The 19,382-nt window shown below is 40.1% G+C and overlaps 1 protein-coding gene across 1 annotated transcript; it reads left to right on the top strand.

Annotated features, from left to right (window-relative positions):
* The first annotated feature begins 11,346 nt into the window (after nucleotides 1–11,346).
* Nucleotides 11,347–18,411, top strand: LOC134633745 (cerebellar degeneration-related protein 2-like). The gene is made up of 6 exons (XM_063482751.1): nucleotides 11,347–11,599; nucleotides 12,263–12,375; nucleotides 13,661–13,809; nucleotides 13,918–14,085; nucleotides 15,726–15,945; nucleotides 16,119–18,411. The coding sequence occupies exons 1-6, from the start codon at nucleotides 11,518–11,520 to the stop codon at nucleotides 16,719–16,721; spliced, it is 1,335 nt and encodes a 444-aa protein (XP_063338821.1). The 5' UTR covers nucleotides 11,347–11,517; the 3' UTR covers nucleotides 16,722–18,411.
* The last annotated feature ends 971 nt before the right edge of the window (nucleotides 18,412–19,382 follow it).

Here is a 19,382-nt window from a genome sequence, read left to right as displayed (position 1 = left end):
TAGAAAATACACAACATTTAAACCAATGTCCATAAGCATTGCTACTACAAAGCAATATTATTTATTGCAAATGCAGACAAGTGTGTGTTTTGCATTTGTATTTACTGTTTGTTCAGTAAATTGTGCATTGTGGTGGTTTTTAAAAGTAATTTTCCCAAGTGGAGAAGCTCAGTTTATCCAGATACAGTGGATTGCAAAAGTATTCGGCCCCCTTGACCTTTTCCACATTTTGTCACATTACAGCCACAAACATGAATCAGTTTTATTGGAATTCCACGTGAAAGACCAATACAAAGTGGTGTACACATGAGAAGTGGAACGAAAATCATACATGATTCCAAACATTTTTTTACAAATAAATAACTGCAAAGTGGGGTGTGCGTAATTATTCAGCCCCCTGAGTCAATACTTTGTAGAACCACCTTTTGCTGCAGTTACAGCTGCCAGTCTTTTAGGGTATGTCTCTACCAGCTTTGCACATCTACAGACTGAAATTCTTGCCCATTCTTCTTTGCAAAACAGCTCCAGCTCAGTCAGATTAGATGGACACCGTTTGTGAACAGCAGTTTTCAGAACTTGCCACAGATTCTCGATTGGATTTAGATCTGGACTTTGACTGGGCCATTCTAACACATGGATATGTTTTGTTTTAAACCATTCCATTGTTGTCCTGGCTTTATGTTTAGGGTCGTTGTCCTGCTGGAAGGTGAACCTCCGCCCCAGTCTCAAGTCTTTTGCAGACTCCAAGAGGTTTTCTTCCAAGATTGCCCTGTATTTGGCTCCATCCATCTTCCCATCAACTCTGACCAGCTTCCCTGTCCCTGCTGAAGAGAAGCACCCCCAGAGCATGATGCTGCCACTACCATATTTGACAGTGGGGATGGTGTGTTCAGAGTGATATGCAGTGTTAGTTTTCCGCCACACATAGCGTTTTGCATTTTGGCCAAAAAGTTCCATTTTGGTCTCATCTGACCAGAGCACCTTCTTCCACATGTTTGCTGTGTCCCCCACATGGCTTGTGGCAAACTGCAAATGGGACTTCTTATGGTTTTCTGTTAACAATGGCTTTCTTCTTGCCACTCTTCCATAAAGGCCAACTTTGTGCAGTGCACGACTAATAGTTGTCCTATGGACAGATTCCCCCACCTGAGCTGTAGATCTCTGCAGCTCGTCCAGAGTCACCATGGGCCTCTTGGCTGCATTTCTGATCAGCGCTCTCCTTGTTCGGCCTGTGAGTTTAGGTGGACGGCCTTGTCTTGGTAGGTTTACAGTTGTGCCATACTCCTTCCATTTCTGAATGATGGCTTGAACAGTGCTCCGTGGGATGTTTAAGGCTTGGGAAATCTTTTTGTAGCCTAAGCCTGCTTTAAATTTCTCAGTAACTTTATCCCTGACCTGTCTGGTGTGTTCTTTGGACTTCATGGTGTTGTTGCTCCCAATATTCTCTTACACAACCTCTGAGGCCGTCACAGAGCAGCTGTATTTGTACTGACATTAGATTACACACAGGTGCACTCTATTTAGTCATTAGCACTCATCAGGCAATGTCTATGGGCAACTGACTGCACTCAGACCAAAGGGGGCTGAATAATTATGCACACCCACTTTTCAGTTATTTATTTGTAAAAAATGTTTGGAATCATGTATGATTTTCATTCCACTTCTCACGTGTAAACCACTTTGTATTGGTCTTTCACGTGGAATTCCAATAAAATTGATTCATGTTTGTGGCTGTAATGTGACAAAATGTGGAAAAGTTCAAGAGGGCCGAATACTTTTGCAAGCCACTGTATTCCTGGTTGTAATGACTTTAGCTTACCTTAAAGCTTAGTTTGGATTACATGGATAGATCTTGCTATGTTTGATGTTTTACATGAGTTTTAAATTACTTCATTGCTCACATATTTTTTTCCGTTGATTAAGTTGCTGTGTCTTTGGCTTAAAAAGACAATAATCTTTTCACTAAATTATATAAAATTTGCAATTAGAGATCACAGGAGTTTGATAAAAAACTGGGACCTGAAATCTTTCTGCTTTTAAATATTACAGGAGTAAAAATGAACACTAAAACATATAATGGAATTAAGCCTTGTGGATAAAAACATTAAGGTTATTTTTGGACTCTAAACACCAGTTTACAACCTGTATTTGGCTGAAAACGACTCAGGAGTTCATAACCATAAATATCTTTAAATATATACAGAATTGTGACTTTTTTTTAAATCAATAAATGAGCAAAGACATTTAAGCACAACTCAAGGAGTCACTGATTATCTGCTGTGAACTTGGACCAACATGTTAGAGCTCTGCCATCATCATCATCACTGAAAACAGTGGGAAAATATAAAACATATTTGCAAAACTGATCCAGTGATTTGGAAAATCTATGAGTGTAAGCACTGAAGCAGTTTTTTCAAAGCTGGTTTTAGACAAACCCCTCACCCAGACACTCATGAGTCATTCATCTATAAATATACAGTTTCAATAAAGAGAGCCACACGAGGCCCTGTCCCTGTTTGTGCATGAAAGGTGCTCTTCTTCAATTATTTAAACTGCTGCTGGAAAATACGTTTTTCTACTATTTCCTTTTTATTGCTGCAGCTCCAGTAAAACTAATAAAACATTATCAGCTTTGTAAGAGGAAACATCCAAAACAGAAACTGGCTGCAAAATAAATTCAGCCAAGCAGCAGGTTTTGGCTGACGGCAGCAAAAAGTGTTCCAAAAAAAATACACGTTTTGATTTGTTGTCACTAAAATTGTCTGTGTGTGTTGCTTCAGAATGCTGCATTTGAAGCTGATCCAGGAAGAAGCATTTCACATCAGAAGGGATAAAACAGAGAGAGCTGCCAGGCCGGTTTGTCTTCACTCAGCAGTTGGACTGCACCGCACTGCTGGGCAGAAGTGATCTGCTCAGCTTTTTCCAGTTTGTGAGCCTTAAACTTATCAGATACACAGAAATGCAGTCACAACAAGGCTCGGCTTAAAGCAGAGCTGAAACTTGCTTCTATAAGGACTCTGATGCTAGATTTGACCAATCTTTAGGCTTTGAGAAAAGGGAAATCTAAATGATCAAATGATATCAGGGACAAAGCACCTGTAAATTACCACCACTGTGTCAGATCTGTTCTGTAAACCTGATTTTATCTACAACAGCAGTAAGGGTAGGTGGTCTGTGAAGCATGCATGACTTCAACTCTGTGGGTAGAACACATCAAGTGCCATAACGAAATATTCTGCAATAAAACATTATGATGCAAAAGGCTGATTGTGTTTATCGTGTCCACAATCTCACTTTTGCATGTAAACAAGTAGGCTTGATGGGGACATCATCAGTGAAGGTATTTGGTTATAAAGTAGTGTTTAAAATGTAGCCTGATGATCGCTCTAAATTAAGAGGAATAGTATCATTTGGGTTTCAAGCTTCTACAATCTGAAGGAGTCCTATCAAGACTACATATGTAAATCTTGTGTGTACAAGAAGAAGAAGAAGAAGAAGCTACTTTCAGCTGCTCCCTTATTTACAGAGGGTCACGAAAATGTTTCATTTGGCAAACATTTAATGCCCTTCGTGACACAACCCCAAAGGGATTAGTGTCTCTTCCCAGGATCAAACCAGGGTCTTTTTCTTGTTAGTTAAATATGTAATCTAATAATAAAATTCTTGGTTCCCACCTTTTAACAATGAAAGAAATCTACACCCTGTAAGTTACTGACACATGCAGAATGAGACAAAGTTTGTTGTTTATACTGGTGAAACAGAACCCCCCCCCCCAAAGGAAAAAAAAAAATCTGTAAATATGTTTCATGGTAAGTTGACTATGGGGCAGGAACAACGTACAGGAAGGTCTAGTGGAATGTGGAATGGATTTTGTGGAGATGTCTTGAAGTTAGTACACTGCCTCATGTGCTTCAAAGAAGCTGGTAGCTGCTTGCTACAGTTTGTGCACTCTTTAGTTCTGTTGTACTGTGCTACATCACAGAAATGCAAAACGTACCTGGATGTTGGAAGGCTTTTAGCTTAAGCTTGCAGTGTGCACCTGTTAGTTGGTGTGGAAGGAGATCAGATCAAGTTCTCACCATAAACAAAAACCAACTGAGACGACTGTCTGTAAAGCAGCTTGTACCAGATAGATGGAAAAGTAAAAAGCCAGTGCTCGAGTCCCTTAAAACTGTTTTTTTTTTAAATTGCCAGCAGGGGGCGATTAGGTTTTTTTTTAAAAAGCAGTATAGAGGTCCATAGAAAAAACATCCTCCCTTCCTTTTTATGAATAATCTTATCAATTGTTACCGCAATAACACTATGGTCTAAAATTCTAGGTTCACATGTACTGTTTGAATACAACATGGTGCTAGTTTTCTAAATCATGGTCCCACAGGTCGCTACATCCATCTTTCTTGTACAGTCTATGTGGTAGCGCTGCAGACCTCAACAAAATTTCTTGGCTATCCATCTGTTATTCTGATGGGATATTATTCATTGACTCATCGTTTCAGCTCTAAACTGAAGGCTTTTTCTCAAACCAACATTTAGCGTCTGGCCTCACACACACCATCCATCATCGCTCCAGTCTGCTGCGTCAGCGCTGCGCATTGATGCAACATCAGCCATGCCGCTTTTCATCTGCAAACACCAGAAAACATCTGAACAGGAGACAGCTGCCAGTCATTATTTTCAACCTTTCTTCTCATCCTCAGACTCTACAGTTTCTCTTGGATCTTGATTCAAAAGCAGGGCAAAACTGAACCCAAGCCATAAGATGTCTCTTTTTCATAAAATTTCAGCATCAAATCAGGCATTTGGGCAATTTTCTATCCCTGTGCCTCTGTGATCCCCCTGAAGCTGTGGGAAAGAGATTAGCTAAATTCATCTACTTCATAGAGTTTTGTTTTACCCACGAGCCCCAGGCTGGGAGATTACTTATGAAATTAACTTTTTTTTCTTTAAAGTTTCATAGTTTTCCCAGTCAACGGTTGCTTTGATGTTGCTGTTCAGTGATAACACTTTGCTATCTTTCAGCCAAATCCAATTTCTCTTATCGTAATCGTCATCTGTCTCTCCCCATGTTATCTCTCCTTCTCTTTCCCCCCTCATTTCTCTCATTTATCATTTTCTGTTTATTGCATCCTGTCCGTGTAAACAACATGGAGGAACCAGTGTAATATAAAAGTAATATCTTCTTTAAACACACGCGCGGATGGCTTCTGCCACCGTCTTTGTCTCCCCATATGCGATCCTGCATGAGAGTTGGCATCATGCTGATATTTTTTTTTTTTTTTGCAAACGCCTGGTTGTCACGGCAACACTCCTCTCAGCACCAGTATATCTCCCCATCCTCGGCTGTTTGTGCATGTGTCCAGAACAAAAGGCAAGAAGAAAGAGGAAGCGGAAAAGAAAATAAGAAATCACAACAAATTAAAATCGCTGCAGGCTCTCTGCTCTCTCCGCCTGTCAGGGAGGATTTCTGCTGAAAGCCAGAGCTTTGAAGATTACCTTAAAACAAGCACGCGCGCGCACACACACATATGCACACAGTCAACATACAGTATGTATTATATGTGTGTTTTTTGTGTTGAGGTTCTTCCACACAAGCTCTTCCTCAAATCCCATTACACCCCCTGCTCCCAAACACTGAAAGGATCCAATCCCCACAGCCAAGACAGTTGGTATGGAAACGGATCAGTAAAGCTCCACATCTCTCTTTTAACGACTCATTACTGTTTGCTGTCGCCCATTAATGTCACTACTTCCACGCTGTGGCAGCAAGAAACATCATTACTAACCCAGATCGCTGCAGGGATGAGGAGGAATATGTGAATTGGGTGGTGAGCACAGTGGCAATCATCTTGTTTGCCTTCACTCTTGACTGTAATATTTCATTCCCCTCCTCAACCCCATTAGTTTATCTGACTTTCGTTTATTTGCGGGGCTATTATTGCGCTGCTTCACTTTACTGAAACACAGAAAACATGAGTGGAAATCTAGTCTGAGATGCTCTTCTAATCATTTTCTGCCAGGGAGATAAGACAACAGGCCAGGCTGAACGAGCGCATGGGGTCCCATTCTGCTGTTCTGATATTTCACACCCCATAAAATCTAAAAGGCAGTACGGCATCAACATAAAAGTAAAAAAAAAAAAAACATGGGTGTAAGTGCAGATAGGAGAAACACAAGCCGTGTTGATTTTGCAGAAAGGAGATCACAGCTTTTGTATCACTCTGAGCATCCAAAGCCCCGCGGAGAGCCCCTGCTTCCTGCTCTGCCGTTGCTCTCATCTCGCTGACAGCCACAGAACAGAGACGCAGAAATCAGAAGGATGGTGGAGGCTGGATGGGGAGAGAGGGAACATGCTGAGGGTGGAGCGCAAAAAAGCGAGAGCACGTTGAAGATGAAAGGGCTGGAGCTAAGAGGCCTTAAAGGAAAAAGCTTATGATGTTACTGCAACTAATCTTCAACCTGCATGAGTAATCTTGCCTGGGGTTGAGGAGGCACTGAGACGTGTGACTTCAGCTACGACGGCTAGCACAATCAGTGAGCGCTCCGGCCTCACGACTGCTCACACAATCTTGGAATAAAACTTCCTCTGACTCAGCTGCCTGGCTAAAATGACACGTAGTAATTAGGATGTTTACTCATAGATAGTATTGTGCAGATGGCTGATGAATGAATTGCACTGTCAACATGAGAGTTTTATTGGAATTTTTCTCAGTTACACCCATATGCTAATTACCCTTAGCATTGACCGCCTAACATCTAACTCACAATCTTTGCCTCAACAGAAGCAGATGCTGCAACTGACTGAATCTTCTGTTGCACCACATCCCAAAGGTGCTCCACTGGATTGAGCACTGTGGACTGTGGAGGCCATCTGAGTACAGTGGACTCATTGACATGTTCAAAAAACAATTCTGAGATCATCTGAGCTTTGTGATATTTGATATCCTGCTAAAAGTATGAAGATGGATACATTGTGATCATAAAGGGATGGACATGGGCAGCAACAATACTCAGACTGCCTGTGGCGTTTAAAGGGTATTAAAGGGTCCAAAGTGTTCAAAGAAAATATCCCCCGCACCATTATAAATCAGCAAAAGGCTGAACAATTTATACAATCAATGATGGATCCTTGTGCTTCTTCTGACACCACCTTCCAAATGTTGCAGGAGAAACTGAGACGCATCAGACCAACGTTTTTCCAATCTTCTGTTGTCTAATTTTGATAATGCTGTGAAAAATGTAGCCTTAGTTTCCATTTCTTAGCTGAGTGGCATCCAGTGCTGCTGTAATAGCCCATCTGCTTTAAGGTTTGACTTGTTGTACTTGGGTTGTAACGATTTACTTTTGCTTTCCTATTAGCTCTAATTAGCAGCTTAGCCATTCTCCTCTGACCTTTGACATTAACAAGGCATTTTTGCTCGCTGCTGCTCACTGGATATTTTTTGTCTTTTTTAGATCGCTTTCTGTAAAGTCTGGAGATGGTAGTGTCAGAAAAATCCCAGCAGATAAGCAGTTTCTGAATACTCCATGTCTATATGCCTAAATGTGTTCAGTGCATCCATGGGATTGGCTGATTAAATATTTAGGTTAACAAAAAAAAAAATCCTGACAAAGTGACCTGTGGGTGTATGTATAGATATGATACTATAATACAATATAATCAATATATTGTTCCTTGTACAGTGACCAAGGGTCCCCTCACCCACACAGAAATACAGAACCCAGGTTTGTTTGGTTATATCTAAGTTCAAAGAGCTTTGTATAGAGGAAGCTGCAGAGCAAATCTCTGGATTACTGTTAGCTGTTTCTGTCATGCAAATTGGATCTTATTTAATGTAAACTAGACACTAAAAACATAAAAGGTTTATCATATCTGTTCCTACTGCTATGTACTTTGGTTTGGAGCTATTTTCAAGATTACATAATAAGTGTCTACATATTTTATTTGGCTGTGCTTATACCTTTGGGCTTAAGGTGTATTTCTGATTTTTTTTTTAAACTACATTATAATATATTGTGTAACTGTCTGCTGTTATTGGCTTGTTACAACATATGCAATGTGCATAATATTGCTATACAGCCATAAAAAAAGAATCCATCTGAGGTCTCAAAGTCATTCAGTGTATATTGTTGTTTCATCTGTTTTATGCACAATAGTAGAAACAGTGATTAAACAGATGAAAGATTCACATTATTTTACTAAATAAAGGGAACTCCTGTTTGGATAGGAGGATATACAAGGTGAAGGGGCTGACGCTGTACTCGTCATCATCATCTCACATCAAACTATTATTTATAACTAGTTGGCAAGATGGTTCCCAAAAGAAATCATGGAGAGTGTTTCATCCTCTGCATCCAATAACAAAACTGATTTTTTACTTCAGCGCTGATCAAATGCTTGTTTTTGTGTACACTGTGGATCAGCTCTCTGTGGTGTGTTCATTTATTAGAGCTTGGTTAGTTCGTTTGATGTTTTCAAATAAACAATTTATTACAAATCAGTGTGCATGTATCGTCTTTGTCTGATTTAAATGAGGACTTTCATGTCTGGTATATGTCATGCTTGTCAAGCAAGGGATTTAAACTAAATTATGAAACTACACTGCCACCATCTGATGGTAAGAAACAGGACACTCAATGAGATGTAAAAAAGTCAGATGTTTCTATTTGAAATGAACAGTTTAAAAACTTACATTTACTCACAGTGAACTTATGTTTTATGATAGCTAGGCTTAAGACTAATTTATTTAGTTTTCTGCGGTTTTACAGGAACGTTTTTGTTTGTTTGTTTCTTGACAGTTGTAAATCGGGATTTTCTATAACACACACAATCAGCTTATTAAATATGATGAATTAAAGAAATGGTGAGGATAAACACTCCTACACTTGGTGGAGCTTAAATGTTAGATACTGCGTATTTTTCATCATTATCAAGTTTTTTTAAAAATATCACTGACTAACAGCACTTTCACTTGTAATGGATTAGTTTTATGTGATATTTTTTACTAAATTTAAATTGATGAAGTAAATTATTTAGAGTCACTATAATGGAATAAGATATTTAAAATTAATTAAAGTAGACATTTACACGAGCTGTTTAATGTATGCTGATAACATCCATTTAAAAAAAAGAAAACACTAAAATAAATGATAATAATAAAAGTCTCTGGGAAGACCATGTGACCCTTATATTTTTGTAGGAACTATTTATTGGATAAAATCTATAAGTTAATTTAAATGAAACTTCTTTCACTTTGTTAGTAATGAAATATTTTTGTGTCAAAAATATCATCCATTAAAATAAATACATAATAATAACCTTCGACTTACAAGAAAAACCGGGTTTTTTTTCATTAATTAATTAAACAAACGTAACGAGTATAACAAATATGGTAACATTTTCAAAGACTTTTTCCAACTTGAGAAAATACCAATACAGGCTGTATTTCAATATATAAAAGACAGATAATGAAAATAATATAAACATAAGTAACTAAAGAAATTAATAAATAAAATTAATAAAATTAAAATGAAAAGACATAAAATAAAATTATAAGAACTGTTTTTCAACCACTTCAGTTAAACCACAATGGTACGGTCGGTTCTGGTTGCTATGGAAACGTGTAGCTGTTGGTCAAACCAGCGCAGGCGCAGAAGCAGATCTCCTGGGTTTTTTTCCAACCTTTATTTAAAGATTAGTGCAAAACAAAGTAGAATTAAACAGTATTACATTAAAGGTGTTGTACTTACAGAAACTGTAAACCATAAGCAAACAAACAAACAAACATTATTTAGAACCTACATTGCACATACGCTAGGGGGAGACGTTTTAGCTGATTAAGCCAAAAAGCGAAGAGATTGAAGGATCTTCATTTTTTCACATACAGCCATTGTTTTTATAGCTTTAGGGTTAGAAGAATTCTTAATTGAATTTAGATATTGCAAAAGCTCATAGGAGTATACATAAAAGGAGGGGTGTCTTCCTAAACATTTGTATTTGTGAATATGAAATTTAGCCATTAAGATTAACAAGTTAATCATATATCTGTTATCATTGTTGAATTGTCTTTGGTTTTTGTGGAGACCAAATAATACATATTTCCAAAACAGAGCAAATCCTTTAAATACATTTTCTGAGATAAAAACACATAATCTCTGCCAGAAGTCTTGTACAAGAGGACAAAACCAAAAATGATGTATAGTGGATTCCTTGCAAGTCATACAAAAGCTACAGTTTGCATCAATTTCTAATTTGAATTTGCTTTGGAGATAATCTTTAGATGGGTAAATTCTGTGTATTAATTTATTTTATTTTTATTCGTTCCACATAATATCATCAGTCAACCGGTTCCAGAAAAAAAATACACATGGTAGCGTGGTTATACTATTCTGAAATAAAGATCTGATAGGTTTATTGTTGTTTTTTGAATGTTTAGAAAAGCATATCTTACCAACAGTTTGTATTGGAGATGCCAATGGCCTGTGGTCTGATGGGATATTAGGTTTATTCTTAAAAAGCATACAAACCCCTGAAGGTATAGAGCCAAATACGTTAGTATAATCATCACGACTGATAGCTAAATTGAAATGTAAACAAAATTCTTCATAGAAGAAAAGCATACCATTTGAATCGATTAACTGGTTAACTAAAATAATTTTGTTCCTAAACCAACTATCTAAGAAGATAGATTTTCTTTTATATAGGACTAAAGTTATGCTTGTAAATAAGAGTCCATGAGATCTGCTGTTCATTGATGACCGCAGATCATTAGCCTACGGTATTTCTGCGGTTCTACCTTCGTGCTGTCATGTTTCTGCAGCGCCCCCGTGTGGTGGCTGTTAATCTTTGGCGGACCAAACTCGGAGGAGCAGGTGTGGCGACCTGATACCGGAAATCGCGGGTGCTAATCTTCACAATAAAACCACAATTTTGTTTTACCTTTGTTAACCAGACACGCCACTGACGTTTAAATATAGTGGAATCATTTATTTCTCAAATTAGTTAACATCCAATCCGCACACGTTCCTGTTGCTTTTTCATCTGTTATTCACAGATTCCACAATAATAAGATTTAGTTTTTGAACCCAAATTAATATGTTTCTGCTAAAGGTCATACCTGCTGATCATGTGCCCCGCTTTTTAGTTAGTTTACTTTAAGTTTTACTTTGTATCTTTTGTTCTCTTGCTGTTTATCTGTTTCTTTCTTTCTTTAACATATTTGTATTTTTAAATCTTTATGCGCTGTCGTCTTCTTTTTCTGGTGTCTTGGTGCAACACTTATTCTGAAAAACCAAACCGGAAAGCGATCCTGCGCGCAGACGATTTCATGAGCGGTGAGCTGGAAGTAAGACTGTCCTATGATGAGCGCGCACCGGTGCCGGCTGTGGGGGGGAGAGGACGCTGACTGAACCGGTTATCTTCGTATATCAAAGTCCATTTTCAAAGTGTTTCATGTTTTTAATGTAGATAAATCTTTAAAGAGTTTGACTGATTAAATAAATTAAAATAAAATCCCGAGGATGCTTACAGACATGATTGTGGAGGAAGAATTTGAGATAAAGGAGGAGGAACCGTGGTACGACAAGCAAGACCTTGAACATGGTACAGTTTCCTTTCAGTCTTTGTGTCTCAGTGCTTAAAGATAAAGATTCGCACTTAGTCTTTATTTACCCTGCAGGCAGAGAATTACAGGGCTGTTACAGCTGATAATGATGCGCGGTGTTTAATATATGAATGGCATTATAGGTAATTTTAAAAATATGCACGGGCAATATTTGCATCAATTTCTGTGGGTTTTAAGTCGGGGTGGTTTATTTAGTCTGAAGTCTGATTTAGTGGAAATTTTGCGAGTCCTGGAAGGGTGCGAGAAAATCCAGGAGTCAGCAGCACACTCACATATGCGGCAAAAACAGAACCGCTCTGCCTGAATGTGCCTCTGACTTTATTCACCCTTTCTGCCTGCATGGGCTGCTTTTACGCTAGTGGCCGTGGGTTTGTGTGCCTGTGTGTGCAAAAATCACCTTCTTCACATTTTATCATGTTTTTGTCCAGGTAGAGTGAAAAAGAGCTTCGCCTGTAAATGTAAAAGTGCATGCCTTTATTCCTTTCCTTAATTGAGTTTCTAAAGAGACACTTTGTGTTACTGGATTGCTGCCAACACCAACAGCACCTCTGAAAGCTGCTTGTCAGGTCTCCTTCACCATTAGTACTGAGCCATGAATGCTGAAGGACTTGCGGTTTCACCTCTCTTCGTGTCTCCTGCAGACCTGCAGCTGGCAGCCGAGCTGGGGAAGACCCTTCTGGAGAGGAACAGGGAGCTGGAGCAGGGGCTCAAGCAGATGTACTCCAACAACCAGGAACAACTGCAGGAGATCGAGGTAAATACCTCTCTTCTCTCACAAAGTATAGTCCTAAACAGAGCTCTCATTAGGCCAGGCTGTGCTGAAAACATCAAGAGATGAACCTGCTTCTCTCACACAGCACTGATTTCCTCTTTAATGCTTTCAGTGTGTTACTAAACGTTAACACGAAACATTTTGCTGTACACAGCCATTTCTTCTTCTGGGGATGGACAGACATGTGTCCCTTTACCTTCAAACTCCCCGAAGGCTCGCTGAACTCTGGTCCAAAACGGTAGAAGCTCAGAGTCAAAACCTTTTCTAAGAGACTTCTGACTTCCTGCTAAATTTAAGTAAATAGGCTCAGCCCGGGGGGGTCTGGCTCTAAATCCATCCCTGCATTAAACTGCTGACATACACAATTAATCTCTTAAGACCTGCAGCAGACACACGTGACATCAATGTTGACCAGTGCTAGGATCGATTCGCTGATTTACGCTCGCTCTTTGCTGGATTGAAAGGCGACTAATAAAATGAAGCACCATGAACACCTCATTTTAAATGTACAGCTTGCCTTGTTGACTTTGGACTGTTTATGTTAGTGTGTCCGGGCAGAGTGAAGTTACTTATCAGCTGGGTTTTTTTTTTCTTTCTTTTGATTTTACGCCAACTGATTACATGACGAAAGTTTCCTGGCTGTGACGCCCTGTTAGATAATACGTCCTCAATTAATCCGGGGACTTAAGGGAGGCATTTAGGTGTTACTGGGAAATAAAATTGTCGGGCTGTTAACCTGCCAGAAAAATGCTCAAATAGCAGCATGTGGATAATAATAGTAGGTTTATGTTTACACTGTCTTACTGTTGGTCCTCACATCAATCATGACCAAAGTTTACATATTGAGTATCTGCTCGAAATGCTTATTTAAATTTTTTATTTATTTTTTTTAAATCTACTCTCGACTCTGTTTGAGTCAGTGAGAGAAGATTCCTTAAAGGTGCCGAAGCTTCACCTACAAGCTGTTCAAACCTTTTGTTTGTGAGGGGCAGCCAATCAGATGAAAGTGGGCTTACAATGAGGGGAGCTTGGAAAAGAAATTCAAGCTAGGCTTTAAAGGGAGAGGAGCTCAAATATCTATCTGCGGGATAATGAATTATTTTAAACACTGAATCATGCAAAGATGAGTTATCAGCGATTTTTGTATTGATTTATTCATTAAAAATAGCTGCTCATTTGACCTGTTAATGACTGATAGTGTAAATGTTAACAATAATAGATGTGTTTCTCCTTTTAAGCCCTTATCACCTTTTTCTCTTGCCTCCAGTACTTGACAAAGCAGGTGGACCTCCTCAGACAGGTTAACGACCAGCACGCAAAAGTGTACGAGCAGCTCGACCTGTCGGCCCGAGAGCTGGAGCAGAGCAACCACAAACTTGTTCTGGACAACCGGGCAGCCCAGCAGAAGATCCAAGGGTGAGACATTTATCACCAGTTTCTTATTAAAAACGATTTTTTTTTCTTTGTTTTTGGTTTTTTTTTTACTAACTTTGTTTTCACTGGTTTTTATTTTTTTCTGTGCAGGCTTACAGAAACAGTGGAGCTACTGCAGATGCAGGTGGAGGAGCTGCAGCATCAGGTGAAGGAGCTGAAGCTGAGTCCCTTTCCACCTCAGAAACCTTCACACAGAGAGAGCTGGCCTCGCAGCACTCACAGCGTGTCCTGCCTGCAGGAGCTGCAAAACACACTCAGGTGGGTAACGCGCAAACACAAATTATCACAGACCAGTGGAGCTTAAATAAGGAGTTGAGAGAGCTGACTTCAGACTGGCAGATCTGAAGCTTGCATGTGTTTATATCATCATGAATGGTTCTGGGAACCATTCATGATGATGTTGTTTTCCATCTTCCCTGCCTAATGTTACATGCTCACAGTAAAAGGGGCCAAAACCTCCAATTATGAGGTAAATGTAAGTAAATGTAAACACTGTGGGATAAAATTGACGACTGATATAACGATATCTCTGCACTGATTTCATTACACGGTCATCTGCTGCAGGCACAACATGCTCCATGATGACTGTATGAACATATTCTCTGAAAAACATCTGCAGGGAGTCGTATTTAGGCACTTGATCTACTCAGGGGTACAAATGCCCAACAGTGCAGGGAGATACTGTAGTCCTCAGTTCCTGACATGAGATAATTTCCCCTTCAGCTGATATTTTAGTTCATTTTCCACAGATACACCTTGCATAATTATTATCTGAGCCTGAAAAATGTGCTGTCAGTACTGTTCTTGCAGGTGCACATCCAAAACCTGCTAATAATGGATAAACAACCGTAGTTTCAAACTCTATAACAGGTGAAATTTTATATATTCTGGAGACTGTGGACGGTAATTTGTCAGCTCGTTGCTGTTTTTTTGTATTTTACTCTGGTAAAATCGCCTTAATTGCTCTTTGTAGGTCTCAGGAGGAGATCTAAGCCAATCCTCTCAGCTTTAGCTTTAACCTATCTGCACTGATCCTGCTCTTCCTGGCAGCGGCTCGCGTCTACCTCGCAGAGGCCTGCGTGCTTCATGCCCCCGTCACTTGTTCTTGATCTGTAGTGTGACGCGTTCATTCACAGCCTCAGTTTAGTCTCTGTGGTGTGTAATCCTGTTAGCAGGGCTTCTTCACAACATGCAGGAAGTCTCAGTGATAAAGTCAGAGTGCAGTGCGGTGGTTGAGGTTGGAAGAAAGGAGGTCAAAGTCTCGAGCTGAGAGAACAAACGTGTCTCAATATCTGTCTGAAGTTGATGAACTCTCACACAGGCTGCCCGGTGCTACTGATAAGTCCTTGATTCCTTGCTTAGTGTGCTTTCTTTTCACCGGTCGTTACTTATTTATTTATTTTTTTCAGCTCTTCATTATCTTGGATATATATAAATTTTCACCCACACATCAAGACAAATGGATGAAGCTGCAGATTTGGTTTAAATCGTCAAAATGCTTAAACGGTCACAAAAAACATAAGATTTAAATGCCAGATTGAACAGCCTGGCTGCTGACCTTTGACCCTTCTCCCAATTGCATTTATTGCCATCTTTTAAGTTGTTAAGCAACATTTATCAGTAAATGCATCACAGATGAAAAATAAGTGATAATGGATGAGATTAGCTGAGGAAATAATCTCCATTAGAGATTCTTTCACTGGGTTCCTGTGGAGCTTTTAGCCATATCACATGGTCTCTATCAGCCAACAGGGTGCTCTCCTGGGAGTCACTGCTTTGGTCAGGACTGTAGCCAACCATCTGCTGGCTGTAGCTTCATATTTAGTATCCAGACATCAGTTCTTTTATTTAAATACTGTATATGGAAATCGGGGTCTAAAATGCATCTGTTTGTGCAGGTACGACTGCGATCCCGACAAACCCTCAAAGGATATCGAGCCGTCTACCACATCATGGCAGGAAGAGGAACAGGACTCGCTGCGACAGTCCCTCCATGCTCTTCAGACACAGTTTGCCACTGAGCGTGCTCGGAGGGAAGAAGCAGAGCGAGCGGCTGAGCTGCTTGCCAGAGAAAATGCAGAGCTGGAGCAGCAGCTGGCCGGGATGGCAGGATGTCAGGTAAGACTGACACCAGTATCTCTCGCTATTTATCACTTCTGTCCTTAAATTTGTTTCCGACTTGCATCCATCCACTTTCTTGATCACTAATCCAATTTAAGGTCACGGGTGGCGGGTAGCACCCTGGACAGGTCGCCAGTCTAACAGTTTGTCCAACTGTCTATCTTCATCAGGCCAGACTGTCTGAGCTGGAGCGCGAGGTGGAGGAGCTTCGTCAGCTCTGGAAATCAGAATCCTCTACAAGATGCAACAGGCCGGACGTCCTCCACGGCCTGCTACTGCACACAGTGTTCCTCAACCCAGAGGAGGAGAATGACGGAGAGGCATCTTTGGCTAAAAGCCCCGCGGTCCTGAAGCGCTGGAGAAGTGAGCGGCTGATGAAGGCGACGCAGATGCCAGACTCTCCTGACAGGGTCTATGACCACGAGTGCTCCTGCGTGCGCCGAGCCGAGGTTGTGAAATATCGCGGGATCTCGCTGCTCAACGAGGTTGACGCCCAGTACAGCGCCTTGCAGGTGAAGTACGACGAGCTGCTTCGGCGCTGCCACTCTGAGGAAGATGAGCAGGACAAACTGAGCCACAAGTCAGTGCAGACTGCATCCCTCTTCGCCACCACATTCCCTCCTCTGACAGACAGGGAGGACTTTGAGGATGACTTTCACCAGCCGGAGTACAAGGAACTCTTCAGGGAAATTTTCTCCCGCATCCAGAAAACCAAAGAAGACCTGATTGAAAACCGGGGGAAACACTCAGCTGGGAAAGCTCTGCCTAATTAAACACTTGGAAAAAGTTAAAAGGGGAAAAAAAAAACAAGAACAAAAATGAAAGACTAATAACCATCTTCCTGTTTTGGAACAACTCTTCGAAAGACTTTTATCTGCCCAGAAACTGTGATCACCGCACAAACAGCTTAACAGATAAGGGCAACGCAGGAACACAAAGGCTAACACCACCAGCTCACGTCACAGATGTGGCTCGTTTTGCACAGAAACACCAGTGCCTGACGCCACCGTCTCTACTGTGCAATCGCTTTACCTCAATTTGCGAAAACGTGTTCACAAACAACCTCCTGGGGGAACATTGTCTTCCTTTAAACCGACTACACTTTATTTTGAGTCACACAGTTTCCTTTTAGAGAAGTAGCATTCTAAAGTAAAATCATAGGAAAGTTCCCAGTAAAGATACAAAATTCTAGAAAATATAGAAAGTGTATTCAATTGGTTTACGTCTTCCTTCATGTAAATACTTCCTGGAAATCAAACCACATCAAAGCTTCAACTTAGGCTCTGTGAAATTTGTTCTAGACTAAGGTAACACCCAACAAGCAGTCTGAAACATAAATGTGTTTTAATTTTACTGTCGGAGAAGACAAATATCCCAAAAAAGTACACATTCAAGAAGCTAGAGCTGGGACTTTTAGCTTCTTCAATGAAAAAACAGCAGTGGTCCACTGTTTTCTGATTCTGCTCCGTTTATGGTTACCACCAGCCGCTGATGGAAATCTCCGCCCTTTAGCCTATCGGCGCCCCACCAGCCTCTAGTTAACGGTGCGCCTCAGAGGTGCTGATCAGGTATTGTGCTGAGACCAGAAAGGGAACAAAAGCAATAAAAGTTGTTGGCCAGGCAGCTAAACAATGACTGCATCTCGTCTCAACTCTTTGGGGTCATTATCACATGATCACAATCGCTTTTATATATTAATTCCAAATGGCATTGCTCTTTCTGGGAAATTTCCTACATCATTATTAGGAAATTATGGACCTGTGAAACGGAAGACCATCTCTGTTTTGGGATTTTTTTTGTGTGTGTTTGTTTTTTAACAGAGCTCATGTGAGCTGAAATACTTTATAATTTATGGTTTTCTTCACCGCTGTAGCAAAAAAGTGAATTTCTCGATGGTAGTTTTCCTGCACTTGTTAGAGTCACCATTGCAAGGTTGACTAAGTCTAGGTATACAATGAATGACGTATTTGTGATGGAGTTCAGAGGTGATTTTAGGTGCTCTAATATATTAGGGTTTTTGTAACTGATGCATTATCCTCCTGAATTTATACTTGATTGTCTTATGGTAGTTTAGATGGCTGTAAGAGAATGTTATAATAAAGTTTACCAAAATATTAACTGTGTACTTGATAATATAACCTGTAACGGTGTCTTGAAGTATGATTAGAAGCTTTTTCTTAACAGCTCTTCTGTTGCTTCTGCTGCCCGATGTTCACGAGTCCATGTTCAGCTTAATAACTGTGCACTGCTGTATCTGTAGATGTCTGTAAAATCTCAATGAGATGCACTTTAGAATTGCACAGGCGTTTTCAATGCTCTTCTGACACTTTGCGCGTGTGTTGTAAATGTAGCTAGCTAATGCTACATGTGATGTGCTACTGTGTCCTTCAGAGACCTGAATAATCTGCTTTGTTTCATGGTTAATGTTACTTCTCTGAGCCATTAAAACCTGAAGCAAGCTGAGGTGTGTGTGTGTGTGTGTGTGTGTGTGTGTGTGTGTGTGTGTGTGTGTGTGTGTGTGTGTGTACCATGTTTACATCTTTGTGGGGTCCAAAAATTTGAAGTTTACTGTACTTGTGGGGACCAACAGCCGTTATGAGAACAAAATCACCATCCAGACATGTCTGAAGGCATTTTTGAGACTCAAAATGAGGTGTTAGTGTCAGAGTTAGGGTTAGGCATTCATTTTTGATGGTTAGGGTAAGCGGCTAGGCAAAGCATTGTCAATTAGATGTCCCCACAAGGGTATGAAAACACAACTGTGGATGTGTGTTTTTGCTCTAAAATACAATTAAATCGTATCTATCGAGAAAAACGTCACTGATCCGCTTTAACAATCAGATAAAAGCTTTGAAGTCAGCCACACAGACACAGTGCTAAGGCCCAGCCCAGTCTAAAAATAAAACAAGAGTCATTACAAATTAAAATTAGACAACTGCCCTGAGCCTTGTGGGAAAATAATGGTGCTGTACCAAGAAAGAATCAGAAGTTATATAAAAACAAACAGTTTATGGGTTATGTAAACATCTTTAACCAGCAGCACAGTACGCAGAGACACAGTGGGATTTTTCTAAATGCTTAATTTTAATAACAGACCATCCAAGAAGTCTGTGCTTAGGTTGAAGGTGCAGGTGTGCATTAGTGGCGGGATCAGGAAGGACATCCTGTGTTTGTTTGCTTTGCATAAGAAGAGAAACTATGGAAGTTTTATTATGGTCAAATAGTCTGAACGTTTTGGCATTAATTGCGTAAATGTTTATTAGGTTTTAATTTTTAAAAGGGACTCTTCTTTGTGTCCGTTGACATCTACGTACAAAGTAATTCACATTAACTACTAACTTGTACCCCAGTCTTCATCGTGGCTCTGGTAAAATCATGTTAAGAGACTAGTCAGGTGAAATTCATCCCCCGGGAAGCAAGACCATACCAGGCTG

This window comes from Pelmatolapia mariae, linkage group LG8, assembly GCF_036321145.2.
Source record: "Pelmatolapia mariae isolate MD_Pm_ZW linkage group LG8, Pm_UMD_F_2, whole genome shotgun sequence".
Lineage (NCBI taxonomy): Eukaryota > Metazoa > Chordata > Actinopteri > Cichliformes > Cichlidae > Pelmatolapia > Pelmatolapia mariae.
Note: the sequence above shows the minus strand (reverse complement) of the source record. Positions and strands in the feature narration are given on the sequence as shown.

Bases quoted from the DNA above. Each gene is read 5' to 3' on its own strand.
- LOC134633745 (XM_063482751.1), top strand. From the start codon at position 11,518: ATGCTTACAGACATGATTGTGGAGGAAGAATTTGAGATAAAGGAGGAG. The intron at 12,376-13,660 runs GTAAATACCTCT...TCTTGCCTCCAG, and splicing joins AACAACTGCAGGAGATCGAG to TACTTGACAAAGCAGGTGGA. The intron at 15,946-16,118 runs GTAAGACTGACA...TATCTTCATCAG, and splicing joins CCGGGATGGCAGGATGTCAG to GCCAGACTGTCTGAGCTGGA.